Here is a 19122-nt window from a genome sequence, read left to right as displayed (position 1 = left end):
ACTCAAATAAACAAACACACATACACCCACACACTGGCTGCACATGAAACCTTTCAAGATTTGACTTACAAAATGAAACAACTTTGGCTCAATATTTATCATATTCCCTGACACAGGATATGCCATCGAAGTGTTGAACATGCGGAAGTGAAATTATTAGTTATATAAGGTAACTTAGTTTTTAAGCAGCAACAGCATGTATACAACTTACAGATATATACAGTCATTTTATTGGCTTAAATTTGGCATTACCACTGCAGAAGAGCCAGAAGTGAATTGCACAGGACAAGCTGAATTAATCCCAGTAAAACTTTTCAGTATCACATCATCACACATCTAACATTACACAAACTATTGTGAAAAGCTTTTAAGTTTATAAGGTTTTTATTAATACTGTATCAATTGTATCCCTTTAACCAAAAAAGCCAGCTCCTCTCCACATCATGAGCCTGAAGGAGGAAAACTTTTAGATATTCCTAAAATTGCTGAAAATACCTTCCCTCTGTGTCATGACTTGATGTGCTAACACAGAAACGACCAAAGGTTTATTCTCCTGTCTTCATTTCAGTACTTAGCCACTGCGTTACCCTCACAAATCTAATTTAGAGAGCCTGCTTTCCTCCCTGCATTGACACCTATCCCAGATCTTGCATTTTGCTCCTCCATGACATTCTCACAGTCTCCTAGCTCCAACTCCCACCTACTTCTGTTATACGGTAACAGGAATGGGAGATGAACACTAAACAACAGACAACTAGAAGTTATATACATACACGTATGTATGCATATATACATAATTGTTTTCATATAGTTTTGGTTTCTTTGTAAGTTCTCCCACTTTTTCAGCACTGTATTTGTTCACCTGACACCTTCAAATTACTCTAGTTGCCCATTCTGACACCCAGGCTGACCTCTCTACCTTTGGTCCTCCACCAAGAACAGAGAAAATTATCAGCCAATGCTCCTCAGTCACAGGCACACACAGTGGCCTTTAAGCACTGGTGCAGACAAGGTACAGAAAGGTTAAATTCTATCCTACCTTCAGATTCTGGTGGGTGTAAGTAAGCAAGAAAAAGTCTGGGTCATCTCAGGTTTGTCACTAGACTCAGCACAGAGAACCATGCACTGAGGACTAGATCTTCAAATGGAATAAATCTATAATGTTTCATTGAAGGGCCTGAGTGAATACAGTTGTCTATCCATTATGAATTGGGCTTTGAATCCTGCTATTCTTCAGCTATTTGCTTTCAACATAATGATGCTTTAAAAAAAAAAAAATACAGCAACAACAGGAGAAACAAGGAAAATCTTTCTCCCACACCACTTCTTGCCTACTTTAAAAATGACTAAGCAGATTGCCCTCAAATTTCCAAAATAGTTCACTTGTGGACTGAAGCTGAGGGAAACAGAAGGCTCAAATGAAAAATGAAGTGTATCCTTAATGATGGATTTTCTTGCCCCACTGTAACAGAAATAATAAAACTAAAAGATGTTGTTTAGAGGAAGTTCTGAGACACTGACGTTAAACTGTAAACATGATGCAATGCAGTTTTAGGGCTGACATTCGTGGCCCCATTTTCAGCTGTGCTGAGCAGCTGCCACTTTCATGTTCATTTCAGCTGAGGTGGTTGGTGCTGAGCATCTCTGAAAATCAGACTATTAGCTATTATCCCATACTATATTCTCCAGGTAGAGGGGCATAAATCATGTAGTGTTGTATGTCATATTAGACATGTTCTGAGTCCTTTTCAATATCCAAGTACAGCAGAATGAGCTAAGGACACAGTGACAGTCTTAACACTCGAAAATCTATTGCTTTTTCTGATTTATGTAAGATCACCTCCACGTTCTTCAATAAGCCTCCAAAACAAAAGAATCCTTGAAAACAACAACATTAATCATTTTTTTCTTTGTTGCTAATGAAATCAAGCAAAATCCTTTGCAGGCATTTAGAAGGTAAGAACACTATGCTAAAATGTGCCCCATTAAAGCTTAACAGTCTTCAGGCTTTTTTTGTGTCATTGGATGTGTTGAAGTTGCAATACTACTGAAGTGTAACTGAAATACAGTACTGTATATTTCCATAAAATGCCACTGGAAGGTGCACGCAGTCAATATGCAATAAGAACCAAATGCATTGTTAACTGCAGAGCTCAAGCAAGTGTGGTTGTATAAATCATTATTGTAATAGCTTCATTGTATGTTATTTTTTTAGAGTGTATCTCCAACAGCTTCTTTTCCAATGCAGAATAATCCTCTGCTGCTTGTTTTTCAACAAGATTAACTACAGCCATTCTTTACCTCTCCCATGGATGGAAGAGAAAAAGGCATCACAAAATGAGAGTTCATCTTCCTTACAGCTGAAAACTAAACAATATCAAAGACCTTGAAGCTCACTTCATATTATGGGACGCTCATGAGACTTACCATAATATCCCGACACTTGCATTACATAAGGCCACACAACCTAACCACCCGAGTAAATGGCAATCTCTATATGGCAGTAAGGGAGGTGCAACCTACATCAAGTAACATAGGCTGTATTAGTAGAGAACAACTAGGGAAGGACAAATGAGAATTTACAGCAGTGAAGTGGTAAACTGGCCCTCTGATAGTAGCTGCTCGTCCTTCATTCCACCGCCACGTAGAAGGGTAACAGCTCTATTGTAGAGATTTTGTAGTTGGGCAAGGCTAAGGTAATCAGCTCTCACAACTCCAGAGACAATGATTTACAACACCACAGACACTTCCATCTTTTTCAGTTGCTTATGCATATGAACCCAGACCCAACTCTATATATCCTCTAGCCTACGTAAAATCTAAACTCCAGAAAATGGGGCTACCATATGAACTTTTCTTTTGCATCACAGCACCATGGAAGACATGTACGGTTTTACACACACAGGCTAACAGTACACACAGACTTAGGTGCTGCATGAGCTTTTCCTTATGCTAAGGCCCTATCAGCAGGTGAGTACCACTGCTACCGTGTGCTGGGTTTGTGTGTGGCGGGGTTTTTGGTAATGGGGCAGGGGGCTACAGCAGTGGCCCCTGTCAGAAGCTGCTCAAAGCTCCCCTGGCTCCAAGTCAGACCCGCCTCTGGCCAAGGCTGAGCTAATTAGTGATGGTGGCTTCGCCTCTGCGATAATATTTAAGAAGGGGAACCTGGGAAGAGGATGAGGAGTTATGAGGACAGCTATGCAAACACCAGGGTCAGTGGAAGAAAGCAGGAGGAGGGGGAGGTGTGCCAGAGCAGAGACCCCCCCTGCAGCCCGTGGCAAGAGGGCAGGCTGTGCCCCTGCAGCCCATGGAGGTCACCAGTGGATCAGACGCCCACCTGCAGCCTGTGGAGGACCCCACACCAGACCAGGTGGCTGTGCAAAAAGAAGGCTGGGACACTGGGGGAAGCCCACACTGCAACAGTTCGTCACTGGGAGGACTGCAACCAACAGGAGGGACCCATGCTGGAGCTGCTCGGGAAGAACTGCAGCCTGTGGGAAGGACCCACATTGGAGAAAGCTCATGGATGACTGTTTCCCATGAGAAGAACCCCACACGCTGGAGCAGGGAAGGAGTAGGAGGAGTCCTCCCCCTGCGGAGGAAGGAGTAGCAGAGACAACGGGTGATGAATTGACTGCAACCCCCCTGCCCTGCCCCCTGCACCACTGCAGGGGAGGAGGTAGAGAAATCAGGAGCAGAGCTAAGCCTGGGAAGAAGGGAGGGGTGGGGGGAAGGTGTTTTTAAGATGTGGTGGTATTTCTCACTGTCCTGCTCTGTTTGATCAGAAAATCAAGTGGTGGTGCTGGTGGTGTTTAAATTAAATTGATGGTTTTTTTCTTCCCCTAATGAGTCTGTCTTTTGCCTGTGACCATAATGGGTGAGTTATTCCTCCCTGTCCTTGTCTGGATCACGGAGCCTTTTGTTTTATTTTCTCCTCCCCATCCCTGAGGGTGAAGAAGTGAGCAAGTGAGTGGCTGTGTGGTGCTCAGTCGCCCACTAGGCTTAAACCAATGACAATCTGCAAATGCAGTTTGCACAATCTAGTTCACAGGAAGTATCTGGGACCTCAACTTGTCTTGAAATCTGAATTTGCTGGGGAGAAGAGAGTTTAGAAGCAGCCTAGCAAACTTGTCATCAGACAAGAACAGTCAATATCATGAGAAGGCCACCATCACCACACAAGTTCATATTTCTGAACACTAAAATGATTGACTTTTTTGGCATTTATAGAAAGACTTGCAACTACAGATAAGATAATACATTCTCTTAAATCCAAACAGAACTAGCATTTCCTTGCACATTTTTGTAAGAAACCAAATTCCTCACTCATGATCTACACAAGGTATCTGAGAAAGCCTGACAGTCAGAGTCAGCATAGCAGGTGGTCCCTCCTGGGTGTATAAAAACTGATGTCTCTTTGGCAGATTTCAGGGTCAGCCTTTGTACATGGTGGTATGTAAAAAGAGTAGGCATATGAATGCATACATATACCAACATCCTCATACTGGGGGAGCCCCAGAAGGCCCCCAGTAGCGAGTATGTGCAACAACCATGTAACAGAAGCAGCTTTTAGAGCTGGAAAACTGAGGTACGGACAAAGATTTTTAACTATTTCTGGTTAAAATTATTTGAAAGGGCAAGGAATCTCATTCCTGAATTTTTGCCTAGTGCCCTCACAATGTGATCATCATCCTGTAGAGTCTGCATAGTGGGAAGACAACTTTCATCTATGTGTGTTTGTGTGTTAATTCTGGTATTTGGTTTGCAGAGAATGCAAGGGCCCTGCTATTCCTGAGAGGCAGACTGCTAGATTGAGTGCCAGAAGTTCCAGGTTCTTTTATCTCCACTGATGATGTCTCTGATGATTAAAGCTAGTCAAAGTTATATGTTGAAGTCTTCAATACATAAGACTTTACAGTGCATAAACTTCTGAGGTTCTACTATATTGAGCAGAACAAGTTTTCAGTAACACGCTATTCCTGGCTTTAATTTCATTTTTGCATTTTCACATAGGAAGATATGCTTTACAGTCCAACAACTGCATTATAAATCTCAGGCCATACTGTGGATAAACAGTTTGGATTTTCACACTTATACTGAATGTCACTTTCTTAAAAGAATGCATGGGAAGTACCCAAACAGGCTATTTTTGGACACTCAATTAAGAAGGAGAGAAAGGAGTTTGGGGAAAGAAACACCCATGCTGATTTTAATCAAATTTTGTTGACTAGGTAAAGGATATTTAAAACATCTCATCAGAGAGAGAATTAGTTTGCCAAATTTCAGCTAAATGAGCATTTTAATGACTTAGTTAAAACCTGCATTTATGAAGGAAACCCTGACAGACAAAGAATAAAAGGATCTAATTCAACACACGTAAACAGTTCCCATTTCATTTGATAACCAGCCTGTTAACACACAGCCTGTTACCCAATCAACAAGGGCAAGTGTTTCAGGGAAAAAAAGCCAGCACAAAAGAACAAAAATCCACTTCTCAAATCTTTCATCTTCATTAGGCTTGCTTTGTTCTTTGTTAATGTCATACTGATTAGCTTTCGATAAATCCAAAGGACTTTTGCACAATTTCAAAGACTTCAGTGGTATTCAAAGGACTTTTGCCATCTTATTAACTTGCCAGAGAAAGACTGGCTATGACTCTACCTCGATAAACCCCATTCAACACTGCCACAGCATCGGCACAAAGTTTCTGATAATCATCATCAGAGGAAAGTTTAAAAATCTTAAAAGGCCTTTTATTTCAGGGGTGTATTTTGCTGCTGTTTTGCTTGTGAGCTGTGTCTTAGCAGATCAGATGAGTTTCCAGGGAGCACTGGGAGAGCTGAATCCTTTTGTCTGCTTCAGGCCCCCCCTGCAGCACAGGCAGCATGAGGAGGACAGGGACAGCCGTCCCTGCATGGGGGAGCCAGCAGCTAGTCAAAAACAGGAATGAGAATCATCTCCAACACCTTCCTGTCCCAATTATTCACCCTTGTCATTAGAAGAAAGGACAGGCCATCTTCATGGCATTTTTAGCTGCTGTATAAGCGACGGCAGGCCGGTGCTTCGCTATGCCTAACTCACCACTGATTGAGAGGTCTCACAGCAGCAGCCTAAGCTGGAGCTGCCACAACATGCAGCTCTATGTTAAGCCAGGAGAGAGTGGTGACTGGGAAATCCCTTAGCCTGTACTGCGATCAAGGGCAAAGAACCTGACCACCCACCGATGCCTGGTGCTCAGTCCCACACAGCCATATCCCATTCTGCAGAGGAAGTCAAAAGAAAGAAAAATGTCTAAAAGATCCTTTAGTCTAACTTGACTGCTGGGCTACGGCCTCAGTATGAGCTTCAGCAGCTCCATGCCAACATGTGCTATATGCAGAAGCATCCTCATCTCTTCAAGGATTATGTTCTAAATATTAATATCCCACATGCCTTTCAGTGGTTCTCTCACAAATAACTATGGATGATTGAATTAGACATTACTGAAATTTCTACCATTAAAAAAAAAAAAAAAACAAACAAACCAAAACAAAAAAACAAAACAAAAGAACACACACACACACCAAAAAAAAAAAAAAAAACATAACAACAATAAAAAAAAAAAAAACAAGGGAGGCCTTCTAAACCTCCATCGAGCATCAAAAATAAAGAGGCAGAAATGTAACTGAATAAAAGCTTCTCAAGTAATCTTGAAATAATAAGCAAAAAAAAAAAAAAATGCACTAAAGAACAGACCACATGTCTACATTTCCTGTTTTGGAACACATCAAAACGCAATACCAGCAGATGTTATATTTTTAATAACAGAAACAGTCCTTATGACTAAATGACAATAAATGCTGCATTAATGGCTTCACACTTCCCTTCCTCCTACAGCTTGGATGTATACAAACACAGCTCAAATGCAGCCAACTTCAGACGGCATTGACAAAACCTAGCTGAACAGAGTCACAGATCACTACTGCAAAACTAGTTGGCTGGGGGAAAAAATCCTGCCTCCGAGATCCAGATTTCTGAATGCATTTGCACACCAACAGATGCAAATGTTGTTCCTATCTCCCACCAAAGTCAAGACACGTCAAGAAATTTAGCTGCATTCTCAAGATTCTTAAAAACCTTGGAAAATCTAGCTCTGGGTTTTGCTAAAGGGACAGCTTCTAACTGTCACTTTAAAAAGACACATCCAAGTCTGCAGAACAGGTCAGACTAGCTCTGTAAATCAGTAATCCATCCTTCTCCTCCTCTAGTCTCTGGATCTCTTCCATCTCTTCATGCACAGCTGTAAATTATCCTTCACTCCTTATAGAGCTTTAAAACAAAACCACACTCCTCCTATGAGACAGTGAAAAACAGAAATAAGGCTTATGGTGCTGAGTTCACCCTGACACCTTGGCAAGCACTTTTTCTTACAAGAACCTTTAATCACTGAGCCCAACAGATAGAAACTAATCAGAATGCTGTATTAACATTTAATGAAGAGAATGGGAAAAAACGACGCAAATGGAAGATTTTGAAGCAATCTGCAGGTAAGGAGGTCGCGCAGTACCAACAAATTAAATGTGTGAGCAGATGTGTGAAGGCTTTGGTGGATGCTGCCATCTCCTGGTACATTCTCCACTTTGCAAACTGCTATCCTTGAGCAAAAGGTACCTGCACATCTCAGTTAAACAAGGCCATTTTTACCCAGTTATTTGCCATACTGTTCCTAAAGGAAGAAGCAACCACAAAGCATCTACCACTGTGCTCTCCTCCTCTGCATGAGTGGATGAATAGGTTTTTCTGCAAAGGCTTGCTTCCATGTCACCTCAGACAACAACAATGGCAGTCATCCCTTTTTACTTTCTGAACACAAAAGATCTGTCAGTAGTCCAATTGCCAAAAACTGGATATCAGAAGGCCTAAAATTATGGCTTTCAAATATTCAATCTCAGTTGCCTTGATAAAATATCCTATGCAGTACTCCATTTTCCACAGCAGTTTAAAAAGGTGAAAGAAAAGTAAGTGTATAAAACTACTGAGAAAGTTTCTCCAGGGCTCCAAGGGGTTAATCCTGGTTTATAGCCTCAAGTTTAAGAACTGATTTCCCTTTTACATTTTTTTTCTTAATCTTAGCTAATGCTGAGGATACTATTACTCATACAAATACATAATCTTTCTTAAAATCTCATTAAATGTTTTGTTTTCTATTCTTGCGACAGCAAGTTCCACTTCTTGACTATGTCCTATTCAGAAGGCAGAAGAAGATTATTTTCTATCAAAATTAACTTGAACATGCACCTGGCTATCTTCACTATGATCCAAATCAAGTGATTATTACAACAGGATTAATTTTATTATGAACATTATGGCTCTGTCCACCCAGATAAATGCATATTATAACAATATACCTCATATGGCTAATATTTTTAATAATGACACATAAGAGAAATCCATTTAAAAGAATGTAAACCAAGATTAACAGCAGTTCTCAATTTAAAGTGAATGATGTACATTAGCTTCTCTGAAAAGAAACTTGGGCAACTTTGACAGAAAAGTAGAGTGTGATAATATGGGAAGAAATTATTCAAGAAAGATGAGAGAAATATGAGTAACTTTCATCTGCCATTGATTCAAGAGTCCTCAGCAAGTGGTTTACACTACCATGAGGTGAAATCCAGCTGACAGTCCCACAAGGCAAGGCCTTTGATGCTGGCTTCAGCAGTTCCTGTTAACCCACCCCAACCACTTGTGCCCCTGGTGCCTTAGCTCAGTGAACCTGTTTAGAGCACAGACTATTCTTTCTTCATCACGCCCTGGAGTCCTGGAGTCTGTGCCAACACCACCTCAGGGACAGCACATTGTGTCACAGGACCCCAATCAAATACCTGTGGGAACACATTTCTGCAAGCCTACATTGCCACTGAGGTGCTCTTACCACTCAACTACAGCCTTGGTGAGTTGGACTGGACTTCCTGCTCAATTTATAGTATTCATATAATCGTAATTTCATCTCCTGTGCATGTAACCCTGTGTTGCCCAGGTCAATTGGCTTCAATCTTTCCTACTTTCAAAAGGAATTTGATTGAGCACCTAGTGCGAAAATAACTCCAAAGCTGGCAGTATGCTTCATGTGAGATTTTAACAAAATAGTTTAGAACAAAACTATCTATTTTACAGCTTAAGCCCTGAACTTTCACTCTTGCAGAAAGAAGAAAGTAAGCCCCATAAGAAAGCCAGAGGAGTTTTCCAGTGGGACATGCATCAGAGATGCACATCGGATTGCTCCTTCTGCCCAAAGCAGCTACCTAGTGGACAGCTTTATCTCTGTGACTTCTCCATCACCAGCGTGGCTAAAGACATTAGCTCAATCATCCTGTACAAGTCATTTATGAAGTATTTTCACATGTAGAACTTAAAAGTGGCTGTTGTGGAGGCTTTGGTCCTACAATGATCAAAGAAGTCCAGGGGGTGGCTGTACAAATGAAAACTGTTACAAGTCCAAACCCATCAAGTTAGCATCTGAGATACCCTTGACCCCTGAGCACATAAATGCTCATGGTTCCACTGACTTCTTTGACAAGGCTACTCCCAAGAGCTTTACTGAACGACAGCTTTTATATGAGTAACAATTTGGTTTCATAAATGAAGCACACTACAAGACAGAAAAAGTATGTCTGGTTCTGCTGTGACCTCTGAGCTCATTGCTTCAACACATTGCACTGGCCAGTCTGCTCTCATTCTTTTGTCTAGAACTTCAGGGCACAGATTACTTTTTGGAACAACATCAGTAGTCTATGCACTACCTTGGAAGACACCGTAATCATTTGAACCCTTGTTTATGGTCACAATTTTATAGAATCACAGAAGGCAAACATTGAAGCTGACATCTTGCCTGCATCATCTTAATTGATTTAGCATTGTGTAGTTAATTCAGTGTTAAAGACAATTACCTCATCAGATTTACTGCCACATCTCAGTCAAGGTAGCTAGTAACTCTAGTTTAGTTTATTCAACTAAGTAAAACAGAATTATCATAGATTTTTCTTTACAAATTCTGCACCATGATTATGTATGTGTTCACAGCATTTCACAAGCAATGTACTGTTGTTTACCTATTGTCTATTACAATATTGAGACTAGCATGTGATTTGGTATTTGCATATATATTTTGTGATTATTTTAGTAATATCCACCTCATCTGAGAAGTTTAATATGAAATGACAGACTTACCCTGCATTTCTTGTGTGTGCAAATATACATGCATGGGCACCCATATTTCTGTTTAACATCCTCATACAGCAAGTGTTAATAGTTTCAGTACAGATTATCCAGTTTAGAAATCACAGAACTGGAGCTGCTATACACATGGAGAATAATATTAAAGGTGCACATTTTGGTTCAGCACAATTGATAAGCTGATATGCAGTTCAAAGAGACTTTTATCCTGGCGATTAGAATATTGAAAAGGTTAGGTGTGTTCATGAGAAAGGCACAGCTGTGTGGTCCCAACCTACAGCATTTGAAAGGCTGTTCAAGTAAATTGCAGCTCACTCCAGCACAGACAGATAGATTTGGGTGTGTTCTACATGTGGTACACGCACTGAAAAGACTTTAAAAAAAATTTAGGAAAGTCTTTGTTACTTTGAAGCATTCAATTTTCACCTAACCTTACAGCCTCTCTTTATAAATACAAAACTTCAAAATAACTTGGGTCATTTTGCTGTAACCAGGGCTAAAAAAAGAACCTTTTACAGAACTTTTTCTAAAAGACTGCTGACTCTGTGAAGATGAGAGTAAAACTTAGCAGCCTGGATCTTAGCTGGTGGCTTAGTGTCTGAATCTCCTGCTAAGGATCTGGCTCAGCTATTCTGGGTGAAATCAAGCCCTTCTGACACTAACAGCAGAACTCCCACTGTCTCCAAATAAGAGAATTTCTCTTTCCAATTTTTCAGCTGAATATTTGGTTCCACTTTTTTATGATTTCAATGTTTTGGAAATGTCTGAGCCAGTGGCTTCAGGTTTCCAAACGCCAGACATGTCAAAGACATTACCGCCAATCCAGATTTCCAGTGTCCCAAGTCTTACCACCACACGTGAAACCCTTTCTTCAGCATATCCCTCTTGTGCCTTAAGTAATTGTGTGAGAGCATTCATGCATCTGATGTGTCAGATCGTGTCCCCAGAATGTTCACAGGGGAACAACAACGCAGCTATGTGCAATTAGCAAATGTCTTCCACTGGGTCTCCTTTAGCACTGGGTCTTTTGGAGCAGCTCACCTTCAGCTCACAGTCTGCTAGTAGGGTCTAGGTTGCTTTATGGTATTAGTAGGTCTTGAAGAACTTCAAAGCATATTAATGAAAATTAGCCTAAGTAATGCCAAGTGGAAAGAGGATTAAAGGAAATGGTACTATTTGCAAACTATGTCAGAAATCAGAGGTATCAGAGGACCTTTAGTCTCTGAAAGATAACAAAAGCTGGACAACCGATTGTGATTCTTAGGAACATGGAATTTATGACTTATTCATCCTGACTTCATTCTCTCAAGTTTATAAGAATCAGGTGCACAAGTACTCACCTATATGTTTTGCTTACTGAACAACTGTATTGCCTCACTTCTTTTTAAACTTACTGTAGTATTGAAACACCTTTAAGTTTATTCATTTTAAATTCCTGAATTCTCTGGGGCAAGTGTCTTGAATTTTCTTAATCCCCAGATCATCCTCCAGCCCTAACAAGCTGCAGTGGCATCCCTTCACTATATGGCTCAGTAGTAACCCACCAAGTCACAGATCAGACTGACCAGTTACATCTGGCACAGGAAGCCTCAGAGAAAAAGAGAAGGCACACCACTGCTTGCACAAGGTACAAGCTTAACTGCAGAGAAGCAAGAGGAGACACTCAAGTGAAGGACACTTCTGCTCATTGTCTGAGACTTGATCCATGCAAGATTCCACTGCAGAAGTCTTCATGGTACTCATCAAGGTGATTTACAAAGGGATGAAGCAAGGAAAAGATGGTTATAAACAGTGATCAATCCTGATTTACAACAGCTCAAACTGTGACAGAAATTGTATCATTAGCCAACAACAGAATGCTTAAAAGATTCATGAACTTTGTTTACGTGTTTGTACCTACTATTCCACTCTAGATACCTTTATCACGGAAGCTTAAAGAAAATCGGGTCATGGCAATGCGTGACGCTGTTGATGATCCATTCCATGAGTAATCTTCCTGTGCTACAAGAGCACAGATAAGTGTTCTTACAGGTAAGTCAGCTGTGCCAAATTGATTTAAAGTTAGCTCACGCACATGAGGTGCCTGCCTATCTGTTCATAAATCTTTGACATGTATGTCTGACAGGTGTGTTGTGCCTGACATATGAACTGGGTAAAACACAGTTCACAGGTTTTTATTACAACAGTACCTTTAATATCTCCACCAGCAGGTATTTTACACTTCATAGATACAGTAGCTAATGCTGCTCTACAGTCACAGCATATCACCCTGAACACAAATGCTCTTACAGCTCTCACTCTACTGTGCCAATTGTACTCTCCATATTATGAGTCTTCCTGATGGGGATTTCCTTTCCAGAGGTAGAAAAAATCTAAGCTTGCGTTCAACATTCAGTGTAGCATGACACCTCTTCACCTGAAGATTTTGCTCCTGAAAATCCCTGAACAGATGGGGTATGGTGAGAGAAGGAAGCCCATCAGTCAGAGTGCTTGATGCCTTTCCTCCTTCAGCTCAGCTAAAATAAAATCTTTCTACTACAAGCATCTCTCATTGTAAGCACAGAGGAAAATGGAACCATCCCTTCAGTGGGAGTACTGGTTACCTCTTGAAAATTAGCTATTATTAGCCAATATTAAGTACACAATAAAGCCAGATGGCTTCAGCCAAGCCAACGTATTGTTGCAGTATGGAGGCAGCAGTTTAGAGGAAAGCAGTTAAGGCAATGTTGGTCCACTGCCTTTAAGGTGATGATGCTCTTCGCCACTCAGGCCTATCAGGTTTCTAACATACACTGTGAGCTGCAGCTAAAACCAATGAACAGCTGAAATTACGTTCAGTCTTAGATGGAAAATAATATCAGTATCTGTCCTGGTGGTCCACTGTTTATGTTTTGACATCACTAGAAATAACTAAAGGTTTGATAGCTCCTGATTGCTCTGAAAATAGTGCAGGCTGTGACAGGAGCTGGAAAGTGAAAGCAGCACCCTGGGAATACTAAGGACTTGTCTGCATACAGAAGTTGCACCACTGTAAGCGTAACTCAATCCAGTTAGAGCAAGCCTTTTTTCAGGGATTCCCTAACATACAGTGATTTATAACTGGTTCTTGTTGTAAATTTTCACACTCCTACTTCCAAGCATAAGTCAAAAGAAGCAATCCTGCGCAGGCTTAATTAAATCAGTGGGAAAAACCCTACTTTTTATTTCATTGCTATAACTTGGACACAGACCAGTTCTAATACAGATAAGATATGACTTAAGTTCACAGCTTTTTGTAACCAGGGAAAAATCCAAGGCTGTCCCATTTCATAAACTTGGTATTATCTGCTCTATTCCAGATTGTCAAGAGCTCTATTTTACTTTTAAAAGATAACTATGAGTCTTAAAAGATATTAAGCTGCTCTTTTGGGGCGTTGCAACACTATTTTGCCTTAACATAAAGTACCAGATAATAACGAGGCAAGTTGCAAGATCTTCCTTCTCTTCTTAGACCTTCTGTTCCACCAAAAGGGGCAAAGACTTCCACAGACCCTTCTTTATTCAAATTTTAGTCAAAAGACAAGAGTGCAATAGCAGAACACCCCAACCTGCTTATAATCACAATGCACTAGCATGACACCAATATAAAGGTTTGTCCTTCGTCAAGTTTCTACAGAACGCAGAGATGCCTTGGACCACATGCTGGTTGGCAGAGATCAATACACTGAAATCAGCACCACAGAAGCAGTTTTTCAAGAAGTCTAGAGCCTACGGGGAAAAGAGGAGTGACAGTTCCTAAATTAGGGCAGTTCAGAGTATCTGTTCCAGTGCTTGCACACAGATTTCTCTCATCAAGCTCAATCATTACCCTGCATTCAGTTCCACTCTAAAAGCTTTAGTTTGTATGTGGCTGCCTGAGCCAGCAAAGAATATTTGCCTGATCATACCATTATTCCAAAAATCAAGGGCAAACAAGAGCAGAGAGATAAATTAATCCAAGGATTTTCAGTGTAAATATGGTGGATATTTAACAGTGGTGTTTGCCTTGGCTGCCATAACAACAGCAGATTCAAGATTCAACAGCACAGTTGAAATTAAAGTCAGATGATGTCTTGAACTCACCAACTAGTGTCCTGTAGCTCAGAAAATTTTCCTTGCAACCCTTGGCTACAGCAATACAGCATGACACAGCAGTGCACATCCAGTTCTCCCCATTCAGATCCAGTGTGAGATCTTTTCAGAGATCTACATTGTGGACCTACCTACCATGGCAGTTCTGAATTAGCAGGACATGTATAGTACTTGGTTAGGCAGCAAACAACCACTTGTTTATCTGACATTCTTACCTCTGCAGCTAAGTAGTTTCCAGTTGCCAAATGCTTAAATCTAAACAAGCTATTCCACTGTCCTGCCCCTCCCCGGCAAGGGTCATGATGGACAACCTAAAACAAGAAGTACAGATTTTAATCATGCTCCCCGAGATCATACTCAGATCACTGACATTTCCTACAGCTCATTCCAAATAAAAGTATGTAAACTACATAATTACAGCCTACCACAGAAAGGAATTCTTTGCTCACACTAAGCCCACCATAGATAACAAGTTACATTTACTTTTTACCAGGTGCCAGGAAATACTCCTCCTATTATTTTCCATGTTTTCATTAATCTACTCCCTGCAAACATGATGAGCCAAAATTTTGCCTTAAAGTGACATGGTGTGAATGTGGAGCTCAAGAAAGTAAGTGTAGCTGCTCTACACTTACATAGGCACTACTTAAAATCAAAACTCAAACCCTCTTAACACTGTTTCACCACTTATGCCAGCTCTATTTTTGACAACACTAGGGGCTTCTGATAAATTTTTATTCAAGTGATAAAATATCCTCGTGTCATTTGAAATATCCCAGGTTATCTATGTTTTCCCTTGACTGAGCTGTAGGTCATTTACTACCTTCAAACTTAGCAGTGCCTGTTTCTCAAGGAATAATCTCAAATAACTATAAGTGCAATATACTCTATTCCATACAGTCCTTACTCAGACAAAAATCAACCATTTGCCTGAGTGAGGAGCTCTCTTTTAAACGCAAAGTTTGCTCAGCACATAAGAACTTTTGGGTATAGAAGTTACATTACAGCAACAGCCAGGGTTTGAGACATAGCAGTTTCCAATGTTCCTCAGTTAACCAAATATATATTTGCTAGTCATCTTCTCAAAATCACCCCCATTCAAGCAACAACACCTTTATTCAGCCTAACATTAAACAGATGTTGATGTGCCCTGTGGCAGAGGAATGGATTTGATCACATTTGTGAGATTTCTTGTCAGTCATGAATTTCAATTTTCTATATTGCACATGAAGTCACATATAAACACTCAGAACTCAGGATACACGAGTGTCATTTGATTGGCTTTGATAAAATCGCACCATTTACGTCAAATCTGAATTTGACTCTTTGTCATTTTAGTGCAGGTAAATATAGTAAGAAAACATCCGCTCTCCACACACGCACAGCAATAAAGCACCTCTTCAGTGTTCATCCTACACAAACCACTTCATAAAATAATAATAGTTACGGGGAGTTGTATGATGATATCAAGAGGCTATGAATGATTCATGTTGTGGTAAAGTATTTTTACTGAACCCTGGCCTTCAGGTCCTAAAATATTTATAAAAAGAAAAAAAAAATACCTCTATTTCCCACAGTGCTTTAGAACTTGTTGCAGAAGTGGCTGACTGACGTAATGTAGTACGAAGAAAAATATGTTGTTTCTTCTCATATTCATCACAGGTCAGAAACTTCTCTTGCTCTGCATGAAACAGCCTAACAACATCTCCCTAAAGCAATATGAAAGAGAAGCATTATTATGAGGTAGACAAAGCCACTAGACTCATCCTCTATTTTCTGTACTAGCTCCAGTGATGTCAATGTAGCTGATGTGAAGAAAATGTTTATTAATTTCCTATTGCTGGAGCAGGTACCAAGCGCAGAGCATACAATCTCAGCACTGAGTCTGGAAATCAAATGAGATAATTCAGCCCTGCAGGAGACCCAGGCACTTCTGTGAAAACAGAACTTGTTTCAGAGCACTGCAATGAATAGTGGGCAACAATTAACCTAAAGGTGATTTTTAATTCTAGCTAACTTTACTGAATGGATTTTTTTATTTCTAATCTCTCTCAGTATGTAGGGAAAGTGAACAGATTTTTCCAACATATTGTCTCGTCTCTTCTACTCTGCAACCAAAACCAATGTCCCCTCTACTTCTTCTGCTGGCATCATTTTTGCTTCCTTCTGCCTCTCCCCAAGGCTTGAAACACTATCCCCCAAATGAGTCTACACAGATATACAATTTCTCTTTCAAATTCTTCCTTAAAAACTACTGGTACCTTGTTGCCTACTGAAAAATAGCCAGTTGATAATGACTTATTAAGGTACAAGTGAGAACGACTGAAATTTCTTTCATTAAAATGAAAATGTTAATGATCTTAGAGTGATCTGGAGGCATGACGCTGTGCAGTCCCTCAGCATTTAAAGCTACATTGTCTTATTACAGCTATTGTCATCTTTCATGCATCACTCCCTTCTGTAAGCTTGTTATACTTGCTTTTAGCATCTTGTCATAAACTGAAGAAGTATCACAGCTATTCTGTACAGAGCCCTCTTCATTCTGGGCATAAACATCTTTTCTCACAGATCCTCAATTGTCTCTGGGAAGGGGAAGGGGCTGCAAGCTAGCACAATCCATACAATTTCACTTAGTAACACAATGACACAATGGAAAAATATTCTGGCTATTGAAGAGATCCTGGTTGTGAGGGATCCTCAGCATATTGATAAAGTCCTCATTTCTTCTTTTATTCACCATATAATATCTCTCTACAGTCAAATATGGCATGATTTTTTAGATTCAAAAAAACAATTAAAAAATCATACTTACTCCTTTCAGTACATCATCTCGATAACTACTGAATTTCATGAATAAAGTTATCTTCCAGCTTGTGTTACAGTTGACAGCATTTACCTTTGGGAAAAACAAGAGACAATTACAGCCTTAAGGGCGTTCTTTTCTTTTTGAGATATTGTATTCTTCTAAAAGACCACATCACATCTAGGGCAGCAGGGGACATGGCTTAGCTACATATTTGTAGCTAACATGGGTCCTGAAGCTCTCAAGTGTTAATAATAATGATGTTGATGTTGGAGAAGATTCAGTGGGCAAAATGCTATTCTGTCTGTTAACAGCCTACCAAAGATGACCTAAAGAGCTGTTGGAAGAGGACTTACTCTTACATCAGTGAGAATTTCAGGTACTCAAGCAAACCTCATGAAGCTTTCAGTGCCAGGCAGAACTGTGCCAAGAATAACGGTATTTCATCTCGTTTTGAGGCCAAGCTGAAATCAGTGTTTAATACTGGCATCTAGCCCATGGTGGGCTCATGGCACGTTCTGGTTACTGGTAAAGAACAACACATAACACATCTCAGATCAGCAGTTATACCCCTCCTCCCTCCACTGAACTCACCTCTTTGCAGCCAGGGTTATCTAGAAGCTCAATGTTGCTGGCATGTAGAGGCTGTCCTGCATTGACTGGCATGAGAACAACTTTATCACCCACAACAACCTGGAAGTCAGAAATAAAATGCAATTTAGACCTATGTAATTATCCAATAAAATTAAGTCATGTTACACTTTTAGAAAATTACTTAAATGCATGCTCTAGGAATGGCACTCAGAGAATTTATTTGCAGACAATCCACACACCAGCTCTGTTTGCTTGAGTTCAAGACTTCACACTAATGAATCCTCTCATTGTCAGTAAGCATGTCACCTGGTTCAGCAGAAACTTGAGATCATGAAATAGATACCAACCTATGAATTCCAAGAGCAGTTCAGTTTGTCTAAAAGTTACATTAACTACTCTCTATCCCATCTATACTGCCAGCCAAAAGGCAGAGAAAGCTAAGAAAATAATCTGTAGGCAGACAGCAAGACTCTTCCCTCCCTCACTCTCAGCCCAACCTTCTCCCATCAATGTGTCCTTCATTTCACAAGAGCCTTAAAAATTTTCCTGTGACAAGACTTCTTCAACCCCCATGACTCCCCAACTCTGTGGGCCATCTTCTGGCAAATGTCATAGGCTCAGGAGTTCTGCAATTTAGACCATACGCCTGCAATCTGGAAAGGAACGTAAATCACTGGAAATTCAGAGAGAAGCAAACACACTCCACCTCCTCTGTTGTTACTCCATAAATGGTGTTCGGAGCTCAGCACAGGCAGCAGGTACATCAGCTGAGAGACCTCTCTACAACAGTAATCAACAGTAATTCCTAGCTGACGCCCTGCAAGCAAATTCCCATACCCTTGCAATTCTTTACCTATATAGACAGGGAAAATCAATATACGAAAATGTCTTTGACCTAAAAAGTGCTTGAAACATGCAGATGGAGAATTCAATTCATACCTGGGGGAAGGGGGAAATAAATAATTAAAGAAACAAACAAACAAAAAAAATCAATCCACATAGATTGGTTGGCACTGGCTCCTAATTTGCTTATGTTGTTCACAGCAATTTAAGCACACACACACAAAGACAAGTGGCTACATGTGATTTTTGCTATATGAAATGCTGCACAAGCCATGCTTTCTTTTGGAACACAAACAAAAATGCTTTATGCACTGATCAGCACATTTCCTATGAAAAAGCAGAGCCCAATTCAGCCTCATGTAACTTCAGTGAAGGTGAATTTGGCCCACTTATTGCAGAGGTGAAAAAGGAGGTTCCCTTTCCTTAACAAACATAGCTAAAAAACAGTACCAAAAGACAGTGTCATCATGCTTAGACTACATGTAGAAATCCTATTTGATCCAAGTAATGAGAAAAAGTTCACTAATGGAACCAAAATAATGACAAGATGCCTTTAA

The 19122-nt window shown here is 40.3% G+C and overlaps 1 protein-coding gene across 1 annotated transcript in view; it reads right to left on the bottom strand.

Moving 5' to 3' along the window:
- Positions 1-19122, bottom strand: part of ITPR2 (inositol 1,4,5-trisphosphate receptor type 2) — a 272128-nt gene that overhangs the window by 204324 nt on the left and 48682 nt on the right. The window contains 4 exon segments of the mRNA XM_042795147.1: positions 14541-14636; positions 15888-16034; positions 17138-17221; positions 17723-17821. Of these exon segments, the coding sequence (XP_042651081.1) occupies positions 14541-14636; positions 15888-16034; positions 17138-17221; positions 17723-17821 (426 nt within the window).

Source organism: Tyto alba, unplaced genomic scaffold, assembly GCF_018691265.1.
Source record: "Tyto alba isolate M040663 unplaced genomic scaffold, T.alba_DEE_v4.0 Super-Scaffold_21, whole genome shotgun sequence".
Taxonomy (NCBI): domain Eukaryota; kingdom Metazoa; phylum Chordata; class Aves; order Strigiformes; family Tytonidae; genus Tyto; species Tyto alba.
Note: the sequence above shows the minus strand (reverse complement) of the source record. Positions and strands in the feature narration are given on the sequence as shown.